At 35.5% G+C, this 21,608-nt stretch overlaps 1 protein-coding gene across 4 annotated transcripts in view; it reads right to left on the bottom strand.

The window, feature by feature from the left end:
* The window catches only part of LOC5572254 (pyruvate carboxylase, mitochondrial), a 69,087-nt gene that overhangs the window by 9,597 nt on the left and 37,882 nt on the right, over positions 1–21,608 (bottom strand). For 3 of the 4 annotated variants that reach the window (XM_021851813.1, XM_021851811.1, XM_001653891.2), the window contains exons 2-3: positions 1,780–2,187; positions 1,458–1,714 (exon numbers count right to left, since the gene is read on the bottom strand). In XM_021851813.1, the coding sequence (XP_021707505.1) occupies positions 1,458–1,714; positions 1,780–1,875 (353 nt within the window). In that variant the 5' untranslated portion in view covers positions 1,876–2,187. Of the gene's footprint in view, positions 1–1,457; positions 1,715–1,779; positions 2,188–13,704; positions 13,847–21,608 lie in introns of those variants that run through there. The other variant, XM_021851812.1, reaches the window with a different exon arrangement.

Below are 21,608 nucleotides of genomic sequence, written 5' to 3'. Positions count from 1 at the left end.
AATTGTAAGAAGTGGAATGTGGAGAAGTCGAGCAGTTTCATGTACACAAATACACGTGGGTCCTACGAGAAGATTAACGCATCCCAAAAGACTTCAAGCCGCGACCTGAAATTTTTAGGAAGCATTTTGAAGAACAGGCGAGAGATGATCTAAAGATGAAAGTAGTACTACAACGAACACCTGAATGGCATGAAGAACACACGAGCAGAGATTGTCACTACATCGGAGGATGGAAAGCAACATGCTTCCACATTCATGGAAGTTAAAGATGTCATTCATCTCCTTACGAATAAGAAGGCGGTTTAGAAGGATAGTTTTATATGGTTTTGGAGCCGAACTAACCGAGATGGGCCCAGAAACGTTGACCGACAGTCTGCACCGACTGATGGTTGGAATCTGCGAGACGGAATAGCTACATAAATAATGGAAACAAGGAATTATTTGCTGTACACACAAAAAGGTTGACAAGCTGGAACAAATTCCGCATACAAAGTGTTATTGTTCATCACCAATAGCAAATGAGTTCGTGGAATGTTATACAGCTAATTTCATCGATGGTCGCTCAACGATGGATCAAATATTCACGGTGTATTCTTCCAAAAATGTAGTATCCCAACGCATTATTTGTTACGCTTGTCGACCATTGCAGTTACCTTAAATTGTTGTGGTGTCTTCTGCGCGATGATTTCTGACTGTCTAAGGAATGAATGAATGAAGTAACAGCGAAATACAAGCATTTTTAAAATGGTAAACTTTTGTGCATGCTGTTCAACACTATGCTAACTAGATGGTTTCATACGGAAAGCCGGATTTAACAATTGAGACACGATTTTCACAAGATCCAGTCAAATTGTTTGCTTAACTGATTTGAAACGGTGGCAGATCTGTAGGTATACCTGTCTGAAGCTTAAAGCAACAAAAGCCGGATTGGAGATGATTAGAGGTGATGGATGAGCTCGTCTACTTTAGTTTCGTGTTGACGACTGAGAACAACGTTAGACGTGAAATACGGTGGCTTATCAATGGAAGTCGTCCCTCCTTAAAGTACCATGCACAAGAACGCTAATACAACCGGTGATCTTCAAGTGGACATGGATAAAACTAGAAGAGGACCTGTATACACTTGGAGTATACGAACGACGTGAGAATTGGGCGATTTTTGGGGGTTTGCAGAGGAAAAGTGTGTGGCAACGGCGAATTTACCATGAACTCATCCGACTCTACGGCGAATTCAGTATTCAGTACGCTGGACATGTTGTAAAATTACCGAACAATCCTGTAAAATTAGTCCTGTTGGAACATGTACAATATAATCTGCAGGTGAATTCCGGCGCACATTTTCTTCGAAGAGAAGAAACTTTCTTCTATAATCCACCAACAAGAAAATTTTCTTTTCTTCGAAGAAAATACGCGCCGGAATTCGCCTACTGCAGACCGAAAAAATAATCGAAACTCACCCGGGATGCACCGCGTCGACGTCGTTCTCCTTACAAACTCTTATAATCTCTGGAATGCTTAGGTAAGCCTCGACCGGTGCGAGACCCTTGCCCACCATGTATGATTCATCCGCTTTCTGACGGTGCATGTGCATTTTATCCTGCTCCGAGTATACCGCTACCGACCGAATGCCCAGTTCGTTACATGCTCGGAAGACACGGATGGCAATTTCGCCACGATTCGCAACCAGCACGGATCGAATCGGCTTGTACTCTATCTGGATCGGGGATGAGAGATATAGATTAGTCATCACCAAATGGAAACATTAACTAGAACATTTACCTTTGTAGAATAAGCATTCTTGGTCATGGACCAAATTCTGACACGGGGAGCCCTTTTGAAGGCTTTTAAGGCAATTTGGGCACCGCACATGGACATGGTGATGGCGATATTAGTGTCTGTTCCTTATGCTAAGTAGAGGTGCGCGGTTTGTAAAATTTGTAAAAATATAAACTTTTCCTATAGTTGTATCACTTATCGAGCAGACTAAACTTAATATAGATCAGGTAAAACAAAAACACTAATGATCGATTGGTTTAAGCAGATTTGGATAACTGTGATGCTGAAGTACACCAACTGGGACGTCGATTTATAGTTAGAGCTGGGCTTAAGTAGTATGCAAACTGTTCGTTCGCAATCGATGGCGTTTTTCGTAGATGAGGTGTTCGCTGCGTTAATGGTTGAGGTATTCTGTAAAATAGAACAGAAATGGTGTGATTAGGTTCTGTTTCTGTTGGAGATGATTTATTGCAACTAATACTGGACGAATGATATTTGTTTTTGACCGTGTATCGGTGTAATCATATTTTGTTTTCTTTATTATCGAATGTTATATGTCATGGCTAGTTCGTTTCTGGACCAATGGCTGCACTTATCTTCTGTTGGAAGACGTCATTATAAGCTAGAGGTTATGAATGGCTATTTCGGTGGTGGGATTCGATCCAAGGTCTACGGCGTGAAAACAATGCATTCTAATAGCTAAAATACGGGAATTGTGGGCTTCGTAGCCGTGTGGTTAGCGGCGTCAGTCGTTTAGGTGTATTGTGCTACGAAGTGTGGGTTCGATTCCCGCCCCAGTCGGAGAAAACTTTTCGTCAAACGAAAAATTCTTCATTGGTCCACTGGTCGTTCCGTGTGTCCGTTGTCTAATGTAAGTTATGTTCAGTCTGTGCAGCCTATGGCTGAAGACGGTGTAAATTGTCTTTTTTTTTCTTTTTTAAAAATAATTACTGGTACTTATAAGTGCTGAAACTTTTTTTGCGCTGTGAACACCGGACAAATTTCATCGCACGCTAGAAGTAAAATAAAGCAGTTGGACTGGCTAGACATGACATGGCTTACTATAGCAGCCCTTCCTTTCTTTGCCAATTGAAAAGAAATTGAAATTAGCTGCTATTTAGATTAAAGTTAAGCGAAGTATGCACTTCAACAGAAAAGTAACCGCCTATCTCGATGCATAGGAAATTTCTTGCAATAAATGCTCAAGAAAAGCATTTTTCTTTGATCGCAGTACGCAGTTGAAAAGAAATGTCAATTCAAATGGAGCTCACTGTAGGAAATTTCTTGACCATTTCGTGGGCAGAAATATTTACTTTTCTTGAGCGGAACAGCATAGAGTGCAGAATCACTTGGGCACTTCCATGATTCACTTTGGCATGGGGGGTTTTTCTTGACCGAATAATCTGAAACTTTGCAATAAGAAGCGCATTAGCACGGCGCATATTGTGGCCAAATATGACCTCTATGGCTTTCAAAAATCCCCACTGCCGAAGTGAATCAAAAGTGCCAAGAATAGGATCCGGCTCCCTACCTAGCTTTAGGATATTTTTTTCAAACACGTTGTCCTAGGCACTCATCCTCATAATATAAATGTGTTAGGAGGAGCTCTTTGAATAACTAAAATTCAGACATTCGCGAGATGATTGAATTCTGATTAAAATTTACCCCCTTAACCCCTGTAGATAAAATAATGTTGTTTTCAGGAGAAATTTTGCAAACTTTTTTTTACAAATAGCTCAATGAATTCTCAAAGATTTTTTAGTGTTTTTAGATTTTAGTGGTTATTCGAAATGTTCATCAAAGAATTCTACTATTGGCACCTAGAAAGACGATTCTGGAGATTATTCAAGAAATTCGTTAAAGTATTATATTTTTTACATAAATATATTTAAAAATTACACCCAAATTCTTTTTAAAGGAGTTCCTCTAGAAAATGTCCAATGGATTAGTAGAAACTGCATGAGAGTTCTTAATTTTAGGCAATTTTACCCTTTACTCCAGAGTAAACTCTGGTGTGATTACCGTTACGTCCTGAATTCTGAACATGACTCATATTCCGAATACTTGACTTTTTAGAGCAATTTTTAAAGAAATTTAGTAAAGTTTTTTTCACAAGGTTGATCAATTCTTCTATGATTTAAGCCCCTGTAAATGTTGAGCTTGTTTATTGATAGTGTTAAGAAGATTTTGTATTTTGTTTGTTCGTAAAATGTATGACAGGTACTATTTGCAGTAGTTGTGTAGGTTTTTCCCCAGTAGCATTGACCGTAACCATGTAGGCTATCACCCACCGAGCCCCTATAATCTATTACCAGATGTCTGGAAGCATAGCATTCGGGTGGCCATGAGGTGTGGTGAAATGGGGGCCAAAGGTATCGACCGTGATAATTATATTTTGAATTTGTTTATCGGCATATCGGTCTATTTTGCTCGAAGTAAGAGGGAGCATGGAGAAGAAAGCAATGAATACTAGATAAATAGGTACCGTAAGGGAACGGCGAGAGAAATTGGATTAGATGTTGAAGAGGGCATACCATATTAAACAGTATTACTTGAAACGTCCTTCCTTGTGGCTAACGTCCCCTATGGGAACGGCTTGGGTGTGTTTTGAGAATGACACTACCAAGACAGCCAAAAGGAAGGAGGTTTCAAGCGCCCTAATACTGTTTGGCGATCAAGCAGGTTCTATCGATCGGTGGCTTATATTTTTGGGGAATCATTACACAGTCATGGATTCTTTGTCCATATCATGCGTATTTCTCCCCGATAAGCCACACACATGATCATTCTATATGAACTTCGTTTTTCTTTTTAGCCGTTTGTTATTTTACATACAAATGTATCGACCGTGATAATTATATTTTGAATTTGTTTATCGGCATATCGGCATCAATAAATTTTATAAGACCTACGAAACAACATCCGTAGCTCCTCTCTCGCACACTTCGGATACTAATCCGACAACTCTGAATCCATCCTGCTTAGGCGAACAGCAGGCTGAAAAACAATCGAGTGAATAGTACTATAGCACAGGTTCAAGAGAAGTTGGTGCCTCCTTAGGAAGAAGAACGACAAGTGCATGTTAGTTTGTAGATTCGTGTTGCATGGTTGTGAATCTATTTCCAGAAGGTAAAAAGAGACTGGCGCTAGATAAGTTAGCAGACCACAACTAATTAATGTCCAATTCTAAGTGACGAATGTACCACGTGCAATACACCCGGTGCCAGTTGTATCACACTGATACTATACCGCACGGCTCTTTGTACGACTAGCAGGTAATATTATGTGTAATTAGACCCGTAAACCCAAATGCACCAACAGGTTCTTTACACGAATCCCCCCGACTGATCAGACCAGACCGAAACTACCGACCAGTGCATCATCAGGTAGCATAACCACAATAGTTAACCGTGTTCTATGAACATAACCCTTTGACTAGTGCTCATAACATGTGCTTCCAGTTCCACTCGCCCATGAACGACCAGGATTTACGGATCCACAACATTTGCGGTGCGAGAGAGTTGAGTGCGTGTCGCAGTGCAGCTCGCGACGCAACCGGTCGGTCGCCTGGGACAGCGGAGATGCAGTCGGCGCAACATCACGGGGCCCCCAACGAGTGTTAACTGCGATGGAATATGTAGGGGAAGTTCGAGCGTAGGAGATAACTGTATGTATACGGTTGATTAAGCATGATTAACGGATGATAGTTTAAAGCAGCAAAAACATTCTCGTTAGATGCCGCAATTTCTTATTATTGTGCTTGATAGTTCAGACAATAGACAATAGAATGCTTGGTAGAATACAGTTGACCAAGGAAGCTCTCAATGGATCATTAAAATATTCAAAACGGTCGCTATGACAAGCATAGATAGCGCCACCGTAACCTTGTGTATTTGACAGAACAGCAATGCTGTTACAATGTTAAATCCCATAACAGTGGCGCCTTTTTTTATGCAGTGAGCACTGACTAAAACAACCTTCAATGATCCATTTATAACTGTGGAGCTGTTCAATGAGCAAAAAGCTACGCTGAAGAACAGACACTGTTCTGTTTGAGATACAAATAAAAAAAGGAATAGAAGAAATACTTTTTAATACCAGATGTAATTTAATAAGAAATTTATTAGGATGTTATTAGGGAAATTTCGGGTCAAATTTACTTTGAGTTCTTTGAATTGTTGACCATTCTAGGATTTTGTAAAAAATCAGTAACTTTCAGTCACACTTGATAGAAACTCTGTTCTATGTACTAATTAAAATATCTTCTTATTTGAAAGAAACTTTTTTCCATTATTAACTTGAAATAGATCGTTTTAAGCTAGAAGCTTATGTACAGAACAGTTCTAATGGTTATTCACGGCTGAGTGTTCCAGTATTGCTACAATATAAAATTATTCATAAAATTAAATAAATTAAATATAGACAAACCAAAAAAACATTTATCGAAGGATAAAGTCGATGTATTAGATGGAAATTGAATTTGAAGTTGAAATAATTAGCTTTGAAATGTTCTAGATTTAAATCAGTAGAATAGTCTTTTGGAGTGAATTCATCATTTTTTTTGCAAAGCCCACAAAATAAAACAGTTTAGATGTAGTTTAAACATCAAGGAAATTAGGACATACCGTTTTATCCCAAATTCCGAACAGATTCATATTTCGAACACTCGTTTTTTTCGTTCGGTATTTGAATCAAAATGTTAAAATATTTTTATCGGCACACTCTATAGCTAACAACTAGACTTTGCGGAGAAACTAAAATTTTCACCAATATCATTTAATTTAGGCCCAACAAAGACAAAGACAAAGACAACGAGACGGTAATGCTGCCAGTGAACGATTTGTTCTTTGAAGAAAGCACCACACTTGACAACGGACTAGCATGCAACGCCTAGTGGCACAGTCGAAATACGTACTCGTCGCAAATTTTTCCGGATTGAAGTGGGAATCGAATCAACACTTCTTGACTCGATGCGGCTAAATGTTTGGTAACACTAACCGCACGGCCACGAAGCCCACAAAGTGCTCGGAATATGAATCGAAACGGTATCCTTCAAATGGAAACAAAAAAGTACGCTTCAAATATATTCCCAACTCCTGAATCAGGATAAAGATTAAGTATTTCCCAAACTTTAAAAACAATAGCCCACATTTTATTGGGTCACCTGGTATAAAATTCGATTTTTTTTTTGTAATTTTAAACTGAACTAAACAATTGACCTATATATCATTGTTATTTAAACTAATCCCAATCAATTCGTCGGAGTGACTGCCGTTGCGTTTTAAAATGTAATAAGAATGTTATATCTGCTCTCGGCTACGGCTACGGCTCGGCTACGAATGCTAGCCTTTTTAAAATTATATAGATTGTACAATTATAGAAACGTGTAAATTTAAACTGTTTAAGAAAATTTGGGCAGAAATGCGTGATTGATCCTCTTCTTCCTGGAGTTACGTCCTCACTGGGACAGAGTCTGCTTCTCAGCTTAGTGCTCAATAAGCACTTCCACAGTTATTAACTGAGAGCTTTCTTTGCCATTTTCGCATTCGTATATCGTGTGGTAGGTACGATGATACTCTATGCCCAGGGAAGTCAAGGAAATTTCCATTACGAAAAGATCCTGGACCGAACGGGAATCGAACCCAGACACCTTCAGCATGGCTTTGCTTTGTAGCCGTGGACTCTAACCACTCGGTTAAGGAAGGCCCGTGATTGATGTATATTTTAAGATTTAGTGCAATTATGGAACAATTGCGAAGAATTATATAAATTATCATAGAACACGAGGCTCCATCGTAGACTCAATGAGAATAAAAATAAAAATATAAAACAGGTGATTGCTGCAACACACATATTATAGACCTTGTATGAACATCCGATATTTTTTCACTAAAAGTTAACCTTGGTAGCCAAAAAAAGTTTGCAGTATCTATATAAAAAATGAAGTGGTCAGTTGTTGCAGAATTCGTTCTCAATTGATTTTAAAGCACGATCAAAGTAAGCGAAGAAAAACATCCCATCGGTAGCGGTTTATGTTCGGCAGTGTATCGCAAGTTGTAAAAAGTTTGATAAATGAGAGAAGCGAACGAGAGCCTCAAGGAGAGAGCGACGATAAAATCATTTTTTTTTCGCTTCTTCACCCTTACCCTCCAAGGTTGGAGCTTGTTTAGAGGGATTTTATCATGCACTGCTCTGCCCTTAACTGCATATTTGTAACATTAGACAAAAGTAGGCATTGAGTAAATGAAATACCAAGTGTGTTTTTTATGGCAGTATGGGAAAAACTGAAATTTCTAAATGCTACCAAAAACTAAAAAGTGATTATATGAGGCTGAAAATTTGTACAGCTAATATTGCATAATGGGTGAATAGCCAGAAAATAATTCTGATAGCAATTTTATTGCTACCACATTACAAGGCTCAGGTATAATATCAATGTGACTGCTATGCGGTTACAATTAGCAATGTGACAAAACTACCAGGAATTTTGTTTTCGAATTTTCTAAAACAATCTCACAGATTTTAGTAAGTTGATCGAAAGTGTTTATCATCCACAGTATTCACTCGAAATTGACAAAAATGTCGAATGTGACAAATATGCAGTTATTATATAATAATACAGTCATTCCATGAAAAACCGATCTAGTGGGTCTCCGAATTCCGTGCAAATTTGCTATTTTGTTCCTTATCCGAAATAAGGATACATGTATTTTTGGATTTTTTGATTAGGGTGACCATTTCCGAAATAGGGTGACCAGAAAAATCGCGATTTTGCAAAATTTTTATTTTTAAAAAAATTATAACTTTTGAACCGTTTGACCGATTTTTAATCTTTTTAGACGAAATGAAGGCTTAAGATTTTGACTTTTCGGGAAAAATATAAAATTTCACAAAAATTGTGTTTTTACATGAAAAAACTCAATAGTTTCCGTTTTTTCGTGTTTTGAAGGCCTCGGGACCAAAGGGGCTATCGCTGTTCTCATTTTTTCTTGAAAGTTCAGAAAATTTTACGTATACTGTCAAATTTTCAGCGATGTATGTTTTTTAGTTTTTGAGATATATTTTTTTTTTGAAAATAAAAAAATTGTCATTTTTATCGGCACACACTGTAGGTCTCAGCGCATTAGATTTGTAATGTTTAAACAAAATTATAACTTTTGAACAGCCTAACCGATTTGCAATCTTTTTGTATGGAATAAAATTTTCATATATTTTAATGTGAAATTTTTTTTTTTCGAAGTTTTCTATTTTTTCTATTTTTTCTGAAAAGTTGAGACCTTAAGCTTTCATTCCATAAAAAAAGATTGGAAATCGGTTGAGCTGTTCAAAAGTTATGATTTTTTTTAAACATTACAAATCTAATGCGCTGAGTTCTACAGTGTGTGCCGATTAAAAATGACTGATTTTTTATTTTCAAAAAAAAAAAAAAATATATCTCAAAAACTAAAAAACCTACATCGCTGAAAATTTGACAGTTTACGTAAAATTTTCTGAACTTTTAAGAAAAAATGAGAGCAGCAATAGCCCCTTTGATCCCGAGGCCTTCAAAACACGAAAAAACGGAAACTATTGAGTTTTTTCATGTAAAAACACAATTTTTGTGAAATTTTATATTTTTTTCCGAAAAGTTAAAATCTTTAGCCTTCATTTCGTCCAAAAAGATTGAAAATCGGTCAAACGGTTCAAAAGTTATAATTTTTTAAAAATAAAAATTTTGCAAAATCGCGATTTTTCTGGTCACTCTATTTTGGAAATGGTCACCCTAATCAAAAATCCAAAAATACGTGTATCATTATTTCGGATAAGGAACAAAATAGCAAATTTTCACGGAATTCGGAGACCCACTAGATCGGTTTTTCATGGAATGGCTGAATATATAATCAGAGCTGTAGCAGTATACGATACATAGGCTCTCATAATGTGTTGCAAATTATGATTGTTACAGAGAGCGATAAATGAGAAATTCTCTCAATTTTCTCAGGATTAAATCCATCGGAGTGGTCTTTGAATGTCATGAAAAGGTTTGAGAACGAATGAACGGACTAACGTAAGTTTTTCAACAAGGGATGCGCCGTGATAGAGCAAGGAAACAGTCTGGGAAAGTCTCCGGAATATTTGGCAAAACGAAAGAAAATTAATATACATACATACATATACATGACAATAATAAAATTTTCTTGGTTTACATGTTACTTATGTTATTGTTTATTGGGATGCCTTAACAAATGTTAAAGGTTATAAAAATCGTGAATGTAACTGTTAGTTTTTCAATTTATTGTTCAAAACGATAAACTTTTCACTTGCCCCACCTATGGGGGTATTTAACCCTCTAATACCCAAATTTTTATTTTCGATCTAAATATCATTTTTCGTTATATAAAATCGTTCTAAACACGTTTTGGGCAATGGTTTGTTTTTATTCGCAAATCTATGAACTTTGGTTTTTGATTTTTATAATTTTTATTTTTGAACATCCCTATCCTTTCTCATTTTTTCTTGAAGCCTCTTCTTGTTACTGGTTTTTGGCAATTATAAAAATTCAAGTTTTAACAGTATTCAAAAATATATTAAATTTTTAATATTTTTCTGGAAATATTTTTGTTTTTCGTGTAATTAATGGAAACACAGGATTGAAATTATTTTAATACCACCAGGCTCTTCTTCTGTGATAAGTTGATAGTAGAAAAATATAAAAGGTACAATTTTTCATTTTATACGTTAAATGAACCCGAGGCATTTGTAGATCATATAAGAATACAATTTTTCGAACAATTTTTAAAAATACAAACAAGTTTCAAAAGTCACAAAAAACTTTTCTTATATGCGTGTTATGAGTTAAGGTTTAAGCCAAACATAAAATCATTTCGATATCCGAGCTACGAAAAAATACATAAAATTCCAAAGTGTACCCCGTCTAAAGGCGGGGTTGGGTATTAGGTTAGGGGTTAAGGTTGTTTTAATTTAAGGTCTTTAGAATTTGAAGAATCCCAACTATGCGAAACCTATTACCCACTTGCCCCACGGTACCTTATTTAGTGTCAGGTAGGTGAATGTAACTGACACGCTTGCTATGAGGTTTTGGAAAATACACCCAACCAGCGGCTGCTACATTTCAATTCATAATTCTACATAAAAAACATTACAAATATTGTATAATATTGTTACACATACAATAATTGTTAGGATATCGTAGATTTTTTGTATTGAAATCATACATTTTCTGAATATGTAACGATATTTGAAAATATTTGTAGGAAGCTCTAGTTTTGGATGTATACATATCGTGTAGAGCTCTGCTTAAAAATCTTCCTTAATCTGTTACTCTTTCAAAATAATTGTAAGCAACTAGGCCAGTGAAAATTTCCATACAAAATCTAAACAGTGCAGTGCCCTATATAATTGTATAGTCATTTATATTTAGAGCTGTATGTAATTGAATAATTTTATTAATATTTCTACTATCTAGAAACAGCTCTATGTTTAATTAACGAATTTCAATAATCAATAATCGATAGTTCATTGGTGTTCAAGATATGCCAAAAGACTAAAAGACCAAGCCGTTTAAATTCACAAATACAAAAAACTACCTTTTTCAAATGCTTGCCGATGAAAGATGTTGCAAGCTCGCAAAAAAGATGGGAGGTTCATGCAAGTTCGATACTATTTGCAAATAAAATATTTGTGTTTCTGCATACCGTGTGAGCAATGACTTTCGATCCGACGACTCCATCTCATAAGATCATAAAATATGATTCAAACATATTTTTTGTATAACATATTGATACTGATAATTTCTTAATTATAATATACTTTTCTGAAAACTTAATAACAAAGAATAAAAAAGGTGAAATAATATCTGTTTCAAACTGCTATTGAGAGTAGTACATAAAACTTCATTGTAATCATATATCGTTAAAGTAGGTTTAAAAAAAATACTTGATAGCTTTTTGGGGACAACGTTATATCCAATCCTAAAAATAGTAAACAAAACAGGGCAAACATATAACAATACAGGGCAAACATATAAATAATGGAGAGCTGGCACATGTTTTCTTGAATTCAAGAGACTACAGGTAATAATGATGTTTTAAATATTACTATGAAGTTTGAAATTATGCAATCATTATCCAACCATTAAAATGATCTACGTTCTTCTTTTTCTTGGCATTACGTCCTCACTGGGACGGAGCCTGCTTCTCAGCTTAGTGTTCTTATGAGCACTTCCACAGTTATTAACTGAAAACTTTCTTTGCCAAAGTTGCCATTTTCGCATTCGTTTATCGTGTGGCAAATACGACTATACTCTATGCCCAGGAAAGTCAAGGAAATTTCCTTTACGAAAAGATCGTGGACCGACCGGAAATCGAACCCAGACACCTTCAGCATGGCTTTGCTTTATAGCCGCGGACTCTAACCACCCGGCTCAGGAAGGCCACTAAATAAAAAGAATAATATATATAAAAATAAAAAGAATTTGATATAAATATTTACTATTCTTTTAACATTATAAATAAATGAAATACGTAAAATGATCTACGTATTTCATTTGTTTTTTTTTTTAAATTTTAAAAGAATAGTGAATATTTATATCGAATTCTTTTTATTTATTTCTTCAAATCAAATGAATATCAAACTAACATGGTGAAAAAGAAAGAGAAGTGAAACTGTTGTGTAAGAAATCAATTGTTCAATTTTGTTTTCACTTAACTTATTGAGAAAATAACTTTTGCTTCTCTTAGAAGGAATTTGTCTTCCAATTTTAAATATTTCAAAATACTAGTGTAAAAGTAAGCCTATGTAAAAACATTCTATATTTTACGTATGTTATTTACAACAATCGGAGTGAACATATTTTTTTCAGTTATATAACATTTCTTGTCCGTCTAATCGCATTCTTCCGTTGCAACATCACCATTCAAAACGTTCGAAACAATATCAATTGCAAAAGGATCAACCCAAGGGTCAGGCTCCGTTATCATCATTGTTCATAATTTGCACGTAAACATATATGGACCTTGTTTTTACAATCAGCTGTTACGTGAGCGATGTTGTTGGGGAATTATGATAAGGATTTTACTTTTTACCTACGTAAGCGAATGAGCAGACTATTACCGGCAACATGGGATCAATGCGTGAATGTTTTTCTTCTCGAGGGTAAGGTTGTTAGAACATTGAAATGACCGTTACAAATGGCAGCTTGCTGTTCACGTTCTTTTTCTGATTCTTTCTGAAGTTACGCCCCAACAGGAACAGTTACTGCTTCTTCGTTTAGTATTCTATTAGCACTTCCACAATTATTAACTGATTTTTTTTGTCAGTTGACCATTTTTGCATTTGTATATCGTATATGCCATGGAAGTTGAGAAATTTGCAATCTGAACAGATTCCGCCCGATAGGACTCGAACTTAAGATACTTAGCTTGTTGCATAGCTTTGCGTTTACCGCTATAGTGAAATGGGCCCCCTGGGTGTAACTGATTTTTTTATCCGGCTCAGAAATTAAGCTGAAAATTCACTTATTGCTTGTTTAATAAAAGCTTGTTCCCATTTTCAGCGATATATGGGACAGATCGTTGATTGTCGATGAAAATGCGAAGACACAGTACACTTTGTGCTCGAAACAATACAGTTTATGAATGGTAAGATGGACACGTTTTCTTTAACTTTTACTACCGGCAATTCAAGATAGCGATGACGGTGATTGATGCCGTTTCTTGGCAAAGTTATGCACCAGTGGCGGTCTAGGAAATAAGGTTTATCATTTTCACCCTTATCAATCTTCACAATGACTTAATTTTTCGATTTTAGTGGTACAAAACGTGTTCACGACTTGACCTAGTTGTTGAAACATTCACTCACAAAACAATTTCACTTTCTTCATCACTCTGATACTTTTCCACTAAAGAGCACCACGTTTTCGGGTTTTACCTTTGGTAGAAGTTAATCACAATTGCAAACTGATACTGCCCACCATCAGTTCACTTTACTCGAGCGAGCTGATTTCGCAGACGATGATGTGCACTGTTCCGAAGCAGTGGCAAGACTAAACCATCGTAGACTACCGGCAAAGTGAAACGGGAATCTTTCACGCTCGTTGATCATTTGCGCGCTCCCCGATTATTGATAATACATATTCACAACTGTGCGGCGTTTAGGAAGGCTGATTATAGATTTGCTGTTATATATTGGGTATATTGGTAAATAAGCGAAGTCCAACATATTTTTTTTTAATTTTACAAACAAAAATCGCTTTATGTGCACCCAAGAATATTCTTTCTCTCATAAATGTTTATCAGATGAATAAAATACACTTGCTCATAGTTTGAGTCGAGGCGTAGGCTTGAGGCGCTCTTGGTAAGCCGTTCAATCAAAACTTCAGTGAAAATTGTTTCTCATTTTTTAATAGATTTGTAATGGAAATAATTCTTATGGTGCAGATGCATCGAAGCCGAACCTCAAATTTTCTTGAGTTCGAATCTGGAGAGTTGAACTTCCGTTTGAGCTGACAATTTGATCGATTAGTCACTTTCCGATGATGACCAATCGATCAAGTTTTCAGCTCAAACGGATGATCGCTTTTTAATACTGATTCCATTGAAAATTTAAGGTTTGGCTTCGATATATTTTCACCCTAAAGTAATATGAAAATCCGAAACATTTTAGAGATGTTTGTATAAATTAAATCATTTGAAAAAATCTTGCCTGCATAAATTGAAAGCAAAAATTCCTAATGGGTGGTATGAATAAACAGCGCACAGTGGCGCATGGCCGGTCAAAACCTCAAAAATTCATGTTCACAAAAACACTTGTTAATATTTTTAATAGACTTCTATACTATTGAGTGACAATATCTCAAAATTTGAGATTGATTGGCTTAGTTTTCTAATTTTGGCAGCATCTTAAGTGTGGGAAAGTCAGCAAAATTGGACTGCTTAAAATTCATCAAGTATGGTTCATCGAGCCAACTTCAAACAGCAGTATCTCAATAAAATCATAACCAATTTGAGCTCAATAGGCTTCATTCGGAAGCGTAGTCTCAAGCCATTGATTTGACTATAATTACATAAATTTTAACGAATTAAATTGTTATTTGTTGCAAAAAATGTTTTTACAATCTTTCTTCAATTTTTTTGTAAATTTTCAATACGTCTTCCGTTTTATGTGAAGTGTTTCGGGAAAATGAGTCACTCACTATGAAGCAGCTATTAGTATATACTTTCAGATGTGTAATAGTTTTTCTTGCCCCTGTTTGCCCCTAGAGGTGAAAATACCATTATAATTTTTCATTAAAATTTATCGATTTCATCATTCCAATCTGCATAATGCGTCATAATTCGTTGAAAACTTTACTAAAATACTAAAAGAAAATTAAACTTGTATCTCTTGTTCTGGTTTATGCACAAATTTCTGCATTACAACCATTCATTTTTTAATGCTAGCCTTTTTATTCGATTGGATGAAAAAACTTAATTTGGACAAATTCCACTAGAAAATCGAATTTATAATTTGACAATTATTCCCAACAGGATGACATCTGGTCTCCAAGATAGTTATTAGATTACCATTATCAAGCGATTTGGGACATATTTGATGTTTTGTCCGACCTTTGTATGATGGACCGCCACTGTGCAGCGCTTAACTTATGTACTTGTAGTGCGCAACACTTTCGAATATGAGCGTTTACTACATGCGAGTTGCAGTGAACTATCAAAACTTATGCTGATGATGAGCATGAGCACAAATGACCGTACAATGCGTAGTGGCTAGTTCATGAACAATCGAAGTTGCACAGATATTCAATGAATGGGGTTTGGGATTAGCTTTTCAATATCAATGTGCACAAATCGAGATTTCAACATTTAAAAGTTAATAACGGCGGCGACCACGTCCTTACGATCATCGGTAATGGAAAAGAGTTTTAGTTTAGATACCTCTGCATCTTCATATAGTTGACGTGCAATGAATATTGAGTTAGAAGGATAAGGTAAAGATTTTGACACTGCCAATCGACGTATTGACTTGTTGATACACGGAATAGTTAAAAAGAGTGTTCAAATTGCTTCAAAACTGATGGAATATCACTAAAATTGTTAAAACTTTTCTTACTTGTATCAATAGTTGCGGTAAAGTGTTCCTATAGTGGAGGATCCCCTAAGAAAACAACGGATACCGCAACTATAGGAACACAAATTAAAAATATACCGCAACTAAAGGAACAGTGTACCAATAGTGGAGGTATTATTTTTCACTGACATGCCGAGGATTACTACGATGAAATCATTTTTCTCATTAAGCTAATGGTTATTACTTCCCGTTATAACATTAACATGTGCATTAATTGCGCTTTTTGAATTTAGGGGGTTAAGTGAAGTTCAATCGTGCTTAATACCTCCACTATTGGTACATCTACCCTAATTATTGTAATGCCAGAGTTCACGTGGAAATTCCAAATTTCTACGGCAATCTTGCCGGAATCTGAAAATTATTTTTGGAATCCCAGAATTTCTACGGAATTCTCAAAATCACAGTATTAAAGCTGACATCCTTTTCTCATTTTTTTTACTCAAATTTTCATTATTCCATTCAATTCAACAATCGCAACGCATGGGTAGAAATCTCCGAAGCTAACTATCCAGAAGCTTTGTGGTAAATGTTACCTTTATTCAAGGCAACGCGTTGTTTGTAGTATTACACATACCGAGAATGTAATATACTCAACTTCAATACATTTTATTTATACCGTCTATTTGATTTAGCAATTAAACGAAATTCTTTTACAAAAAATATTAGAGTTTGTTCAATAATTACGTGCTTTCGTAATGCCCGGATTTGAGGGCGGTAAAGGGGAGAGAGGCCGGAAGACCTCCAGGAACCCAAAATTCAAACAAAAATATTGTATATGCAAATAACTCTTAATATTAAAGTCAATTTGAACAAAGATAGGATAAGAAGGAGTCTGGGTTCAATTCCCGGTCGGTCCAAGATCTTTTCATAATAGAAATTTCCTTGACTTCCCTGGGAATAAAATATCATCGTAACTGCCACACGATATACAAATGCGAAAATGGCATCTTTGGCCAAGAAAGCTCTCAGTCAATAACTGTGGAAGTGCTCATAAGAACACTGAGCTGAGAAGCAGGCTTTGTCCCTGTGAGGACGTGAATGCCAAGAAAAGGAGGAAGCAAACTTGATTTCTTTATATTATCTAACAAAATTCGACACAATCTGTAGAAACATATATATTTATTAAGTTTTTTGGTTCTACTGAAATTCTTAAATTTCGTTCGAAAATGTTTTCAATTTTATTTTAATTCATATAATATCACCACCGATACCGATAAATCTTCATTGTGCCTCACAATAGTTTTTTTTTCCAACAGACAATGCGACTTTTTTGCCAGGAATCTATGAATTAGACATTCGGTCAGGTATTCCTTTGCAGATATATTGGGTATTCTTACAGGAATCTCTTAAGGGGTCAACTGTGAATTTTACTGTGGTCACCTTCAAGCTTTCCTCAAGGATTCAAAAAATAGCATCAGGGATTTTTCCAAGCATATTTTCTAGATTTTGTCCCACGATTCCTAAAAGATTTATACAAAAATATGCATATAATCTTTTAAGATATTATGCTACAAATTCCTTCTTTCTCACCAGAAATTATTGCAGCGATTTCTATAACAATTATTTTGTTCAATAGATTTTTAGAATTCCATCAAGAATCCAATCAAAACTTTCGGTTAGGATACATTAGGAGTTGATTCCTCTATTTTTTTCCTTCTAAAAATTAATAGAAAGTTACTTCATAAGTCACCGTAAAGAATTCTGGAAAAATTTTAAAAGAAATTCATGTAAAGTCAGCTTGGAGAATATTCGATATCTATTCTTGGACAAATTCCTAAGTAAATTTTTAGAGTAATTGTAGTGTGAAAAGATTTTTGTCTATCTTTATTAACCCGTATAGGCCTGAGTGAAAGCAAAAATTCTAAAGCCTTCACCGCTCAGCAAATTCTTAATGAATTCAAATGATTTTTTGTCAGTATACTGGCACGCATATCTAGTTTCTAGAAGTGGACAGAGGAACGCGGAAATATTCCTGTGGCCGGAGTTATTCCGGTGGATCGCTAGGTCAGGTCGGGCGAAAAGGTTGCTGTGCGTGTGTGCCCCTTAAGGTAGGCAAAATTCGAGTCACAGATAATTTCCGGAATCGGCTGTAATGTGGCCACTACATGACGGAATTTTAAGAAAATTGAATCAGTGTAAACCTTCTGAGAAACGATTGAATTGGATAACTATGAATTTTGCATCTGATTAATCCTACAAATGACCATTTTCGGGTCTCGGGACGTCTCAAACTTACGATAAAGTGGCCGATATATATATATCTGAACATCTGTACCAAGCTTGTGGGAACGCATTTTAGTGCACAATTGTGTTTGATTTCTACTTTTCGAAAATCAAAACGCTTTAGTATCCAACAAATCTACAGCCGGTTCTTCCAGGTATGACGCCCGAATGGCCCTACCCGGTATATTTTAAGTGGTGCAAAACTCTTCATTTATAATGTTAAATATCAGATCTTAATGATTAATGCAAATTAAAATGATTGTCATTGCAAATAAATACAGGTAATTTGGCATGTCCCAAAAAATAGCCCTTTTTTACCCGACTTGACCCAGTGACCCACCGGAATGACTCCGGCCACAGGAATTAGTTCCGCATTCTTCTGGCCACTTCTAGAAGCTAGGTGAACTGACAAAAATCATTTGAATCCGTTAAGAACTCGCTGAGCGGTGAGGGCTTCAGTATTTTTGATTTCGCTCAGGCCTATACGGGTTAACGATAGTTTTAACCCTGGGTTAGTTCATCTCGGGACCAACGGGTTTACTTCCCTTCCGAAGGAAGTCGTTACTTAAACTTCAACGTCTCGGGGATGTGATCCGATCCTAGGTCCTCGGAGTGAGAGGCATGTGTTCTTACCACTACACCAGGTTTTTATCCCTTCTGGGAGAAGTATCTAGATTACTTGCGTAGTTGTTGGGGGTTATTATGAAAGAATGCAAGAAGAAAAACGTATATGAAATCTTGAAGGTGTTCTATGAACCAGGGCGAAATTTTGAACAAATCCTCGGATGCATTTCATTAGGGATGTGTCCAAAAATTTCCCTGAAAAAGGTTTCGAGAAGAAATCCATGGAGTGGTGCTTGGTAGAATCTCAGATGAATTATCAGTAAACAAACATTTCGGAAGATGTTAAGACAAGAGTTGGATGAACTTTGGAAGATAATCTTGGCTTATCTCAATAATCCAATTTTGATTTCTGAAAACAAACCGCTGTACCCCTACAATAATCTTTAAAATAGTTTCGAGTATATTTTCGTATGGAATTCAAGAGAAGAAGAAGAAGAAGAAGAAGAAGAAGAAGAAGAAGAAGAAAAAGAAGAAGAAGAAGAAAAAGAAAAAGAAAGAATCAGTGGTAAATTCACTATGGGCGAAATTCGAAAAAAATGACTTGTTCTGATAAATTTCTGATAAAAATCTATAGAAAAATACTAGCTCTTCTCTTGTACATTATTCCAAAGTGAACGATTTTGTTAAGATATTCCTGGAATATCAGAGCAAGATTTTTTGTAGTTTCATAAATACAGTATGTTGAGGTCATTGTTTTCAAGAAAAATCAATAATTAAATACTAACACGAAATATAATATACTGCAGAATCATACTATTTCAAATAGATCTTTGTACACTGTTCAAAAACTTACTCAAAAAGGTATCGCAGAAAAATAAAATGATATAAAATTCGAGATCGTAAATAAATGTGAGGAATACATTCAAAACATTTTATTCGTTTTCATTTCAATTTTACACATCTCATACTTTTTTGTCCCAGGCTAAAATTAATTTCCTAGGATACTTTAAGATGTTAACTGAAGGATAGTTAACAATTTAGCTACACATGTTTGCACTTTTTTATTAGGAGCTTTTTGTCTATTGTCAATATTTTCAACAATTTTCGTCTTATAACACTACACTTTTTTTATATTTATGGAGTGCTCGACACTGAAGAAGCCTGTAACTCGCAGACGAAATAGGCCTATCTGTCAAGATAAGCAACATATTAGAGGTCAAAGGTACTTGCTTGCCCTAATAGTGATTTTTAGTATTTTACATTTGTACCAAGCACACGTCTGCTTGGTGTTCTGATGATTGTTGGTGAAAAAAAGCACTAACAATTTATTTTATTGTTTCGGGTTCTTGATATTTAATGTGTAAAACCGGTAAAGGCAAAACACTTCTTCCTTAAATGGCTTTCAATGCAGAACTAAATTTCTGCAAAAGCTTTCAGATCAAATCAGTGAAAATATTTATAAAAACAAGTGAGAAGCATACTGCGTTCTATTGGGACCGCATTGCCAAGATTAGCAAATATATTTAATTTTCAATTCACTCGCGAGTAGTTCTCTCAATTTCTTGCTCTGAAACACTTTTGTTTTGCACCGTTCACATTTTATTTGAGCGGTCACCAACTCCTCACCAAAATTTAAAATGCTAACTTTTAACACTTTCTCTGAAATGACTAACATGGAGATAAGAATCACAGAATCTTTTTGCTAGTTGTTTAATTTGGTTGCTTAGGGAAAACGTTTTAAAATTTGCTTATTTTTCGAAAATTATGTCCCAAAACAACCCGGTAAAGAATTTCCTACTCCTTATCGCAAAATGATTCATATCATCATAACTAGGGTGAAAAGGTATAATATGCCCAATGAAAAAATATAATAATGCACGGTGTGTTTTGTAGAACAAGTTTATTACAAAAAAATAGGTAAGTCTGAAACTTCTCCACAATAAAGTCTAGGTTTCTCGCGTTCATTTGCTGCTAAAACCAAAATAATCGGTCGGGGGGTCCAGAGTAATTTTTTTTTGTTCGATTTCGAGAGACTTGCACATATGTTTGGATTTGTCTATCTATGTGTTATATCTATGGGTACATATAGCGCGGTTCAAAATTAAAAAAAAATGTTTGAGAATCCAATCTCCCGTATGGTTCTTACCGTCCTTACTATATAAATAGTGTTCTTGGAAATTCGCAGCTTTCTAGGTGGTGATTTAAGGTGGCCTAAAGACAATGTAGGTTTATATGGAAATTACTACGAAGACATTTTGAGGTATGTTCCAAACATGCTCGTACTGTAATGTAAGTACAAACTTATTATCCCATTGTAAAAGCTCATTCTTCAAACTATAATAAAGAAATTTGCTGAAGAGAGAAATTCAATTCGACAGATAGCAGAAGAGATGTTCATGAGTTTGTTTGTTATTATTTTGCTTAACCCCTCTACCGGCGGCTTAATTTTTTCAGCACAAAAATATATTTGAATCGTGATAACTTTTTTGTTTCTATATATTTTTCCACCATTTTTTCACAACTTCTCAAAAAACTCTTCTACTGTTGGAATCTATGTCGGTATTGACCATTGGTCAACTGGTTTTGAAGATATTTCGGTGTTCCTTGGGGGACCGACACTTCCCATATAAAATTTCAATATGATGTTTTCAAGATCTCGCTACGGCTAGAGTGATACCAAAAACATAAAAGCTCATTGCTCAAAAACAGCTACACCGATTCGTTTAATTTCTTCACAATAGACTTTCATCAAAGTATAGTTTTGAAAAGCAAATAACTGAATATGAGAAAAAAACTGTAGCCAGAGATAATTACGAGAGTTATGGCAATGCGTCGGTCCCCCAAGGAATTTTGGAATGTCTCCGAATATAGATGACCAATGCTCAAAACCGATACAGATTCTGAAAATAAGAGTTTTTTGA

This window comes from Aedes aegypti, chromosome 3 (genome assembly GCF_002204515.2).
Source record: "Aedes aegypti strain LVP_AGWG chromosome 3, AaegL5.0 Primary Assembly, whole genome shotgun sequence".
NCBI classification, from domain to species: domain Eukaryota; kingdom Metazoa; phylum Arthropoda; class Insecta; order Diptera; family Culicidae; genus Aedes; species Aedes aegypti.
Note: the sequence above shows the minus strand (reverse complement) of the source record. Positions and strands in the feature narration are given on the sequence as shown.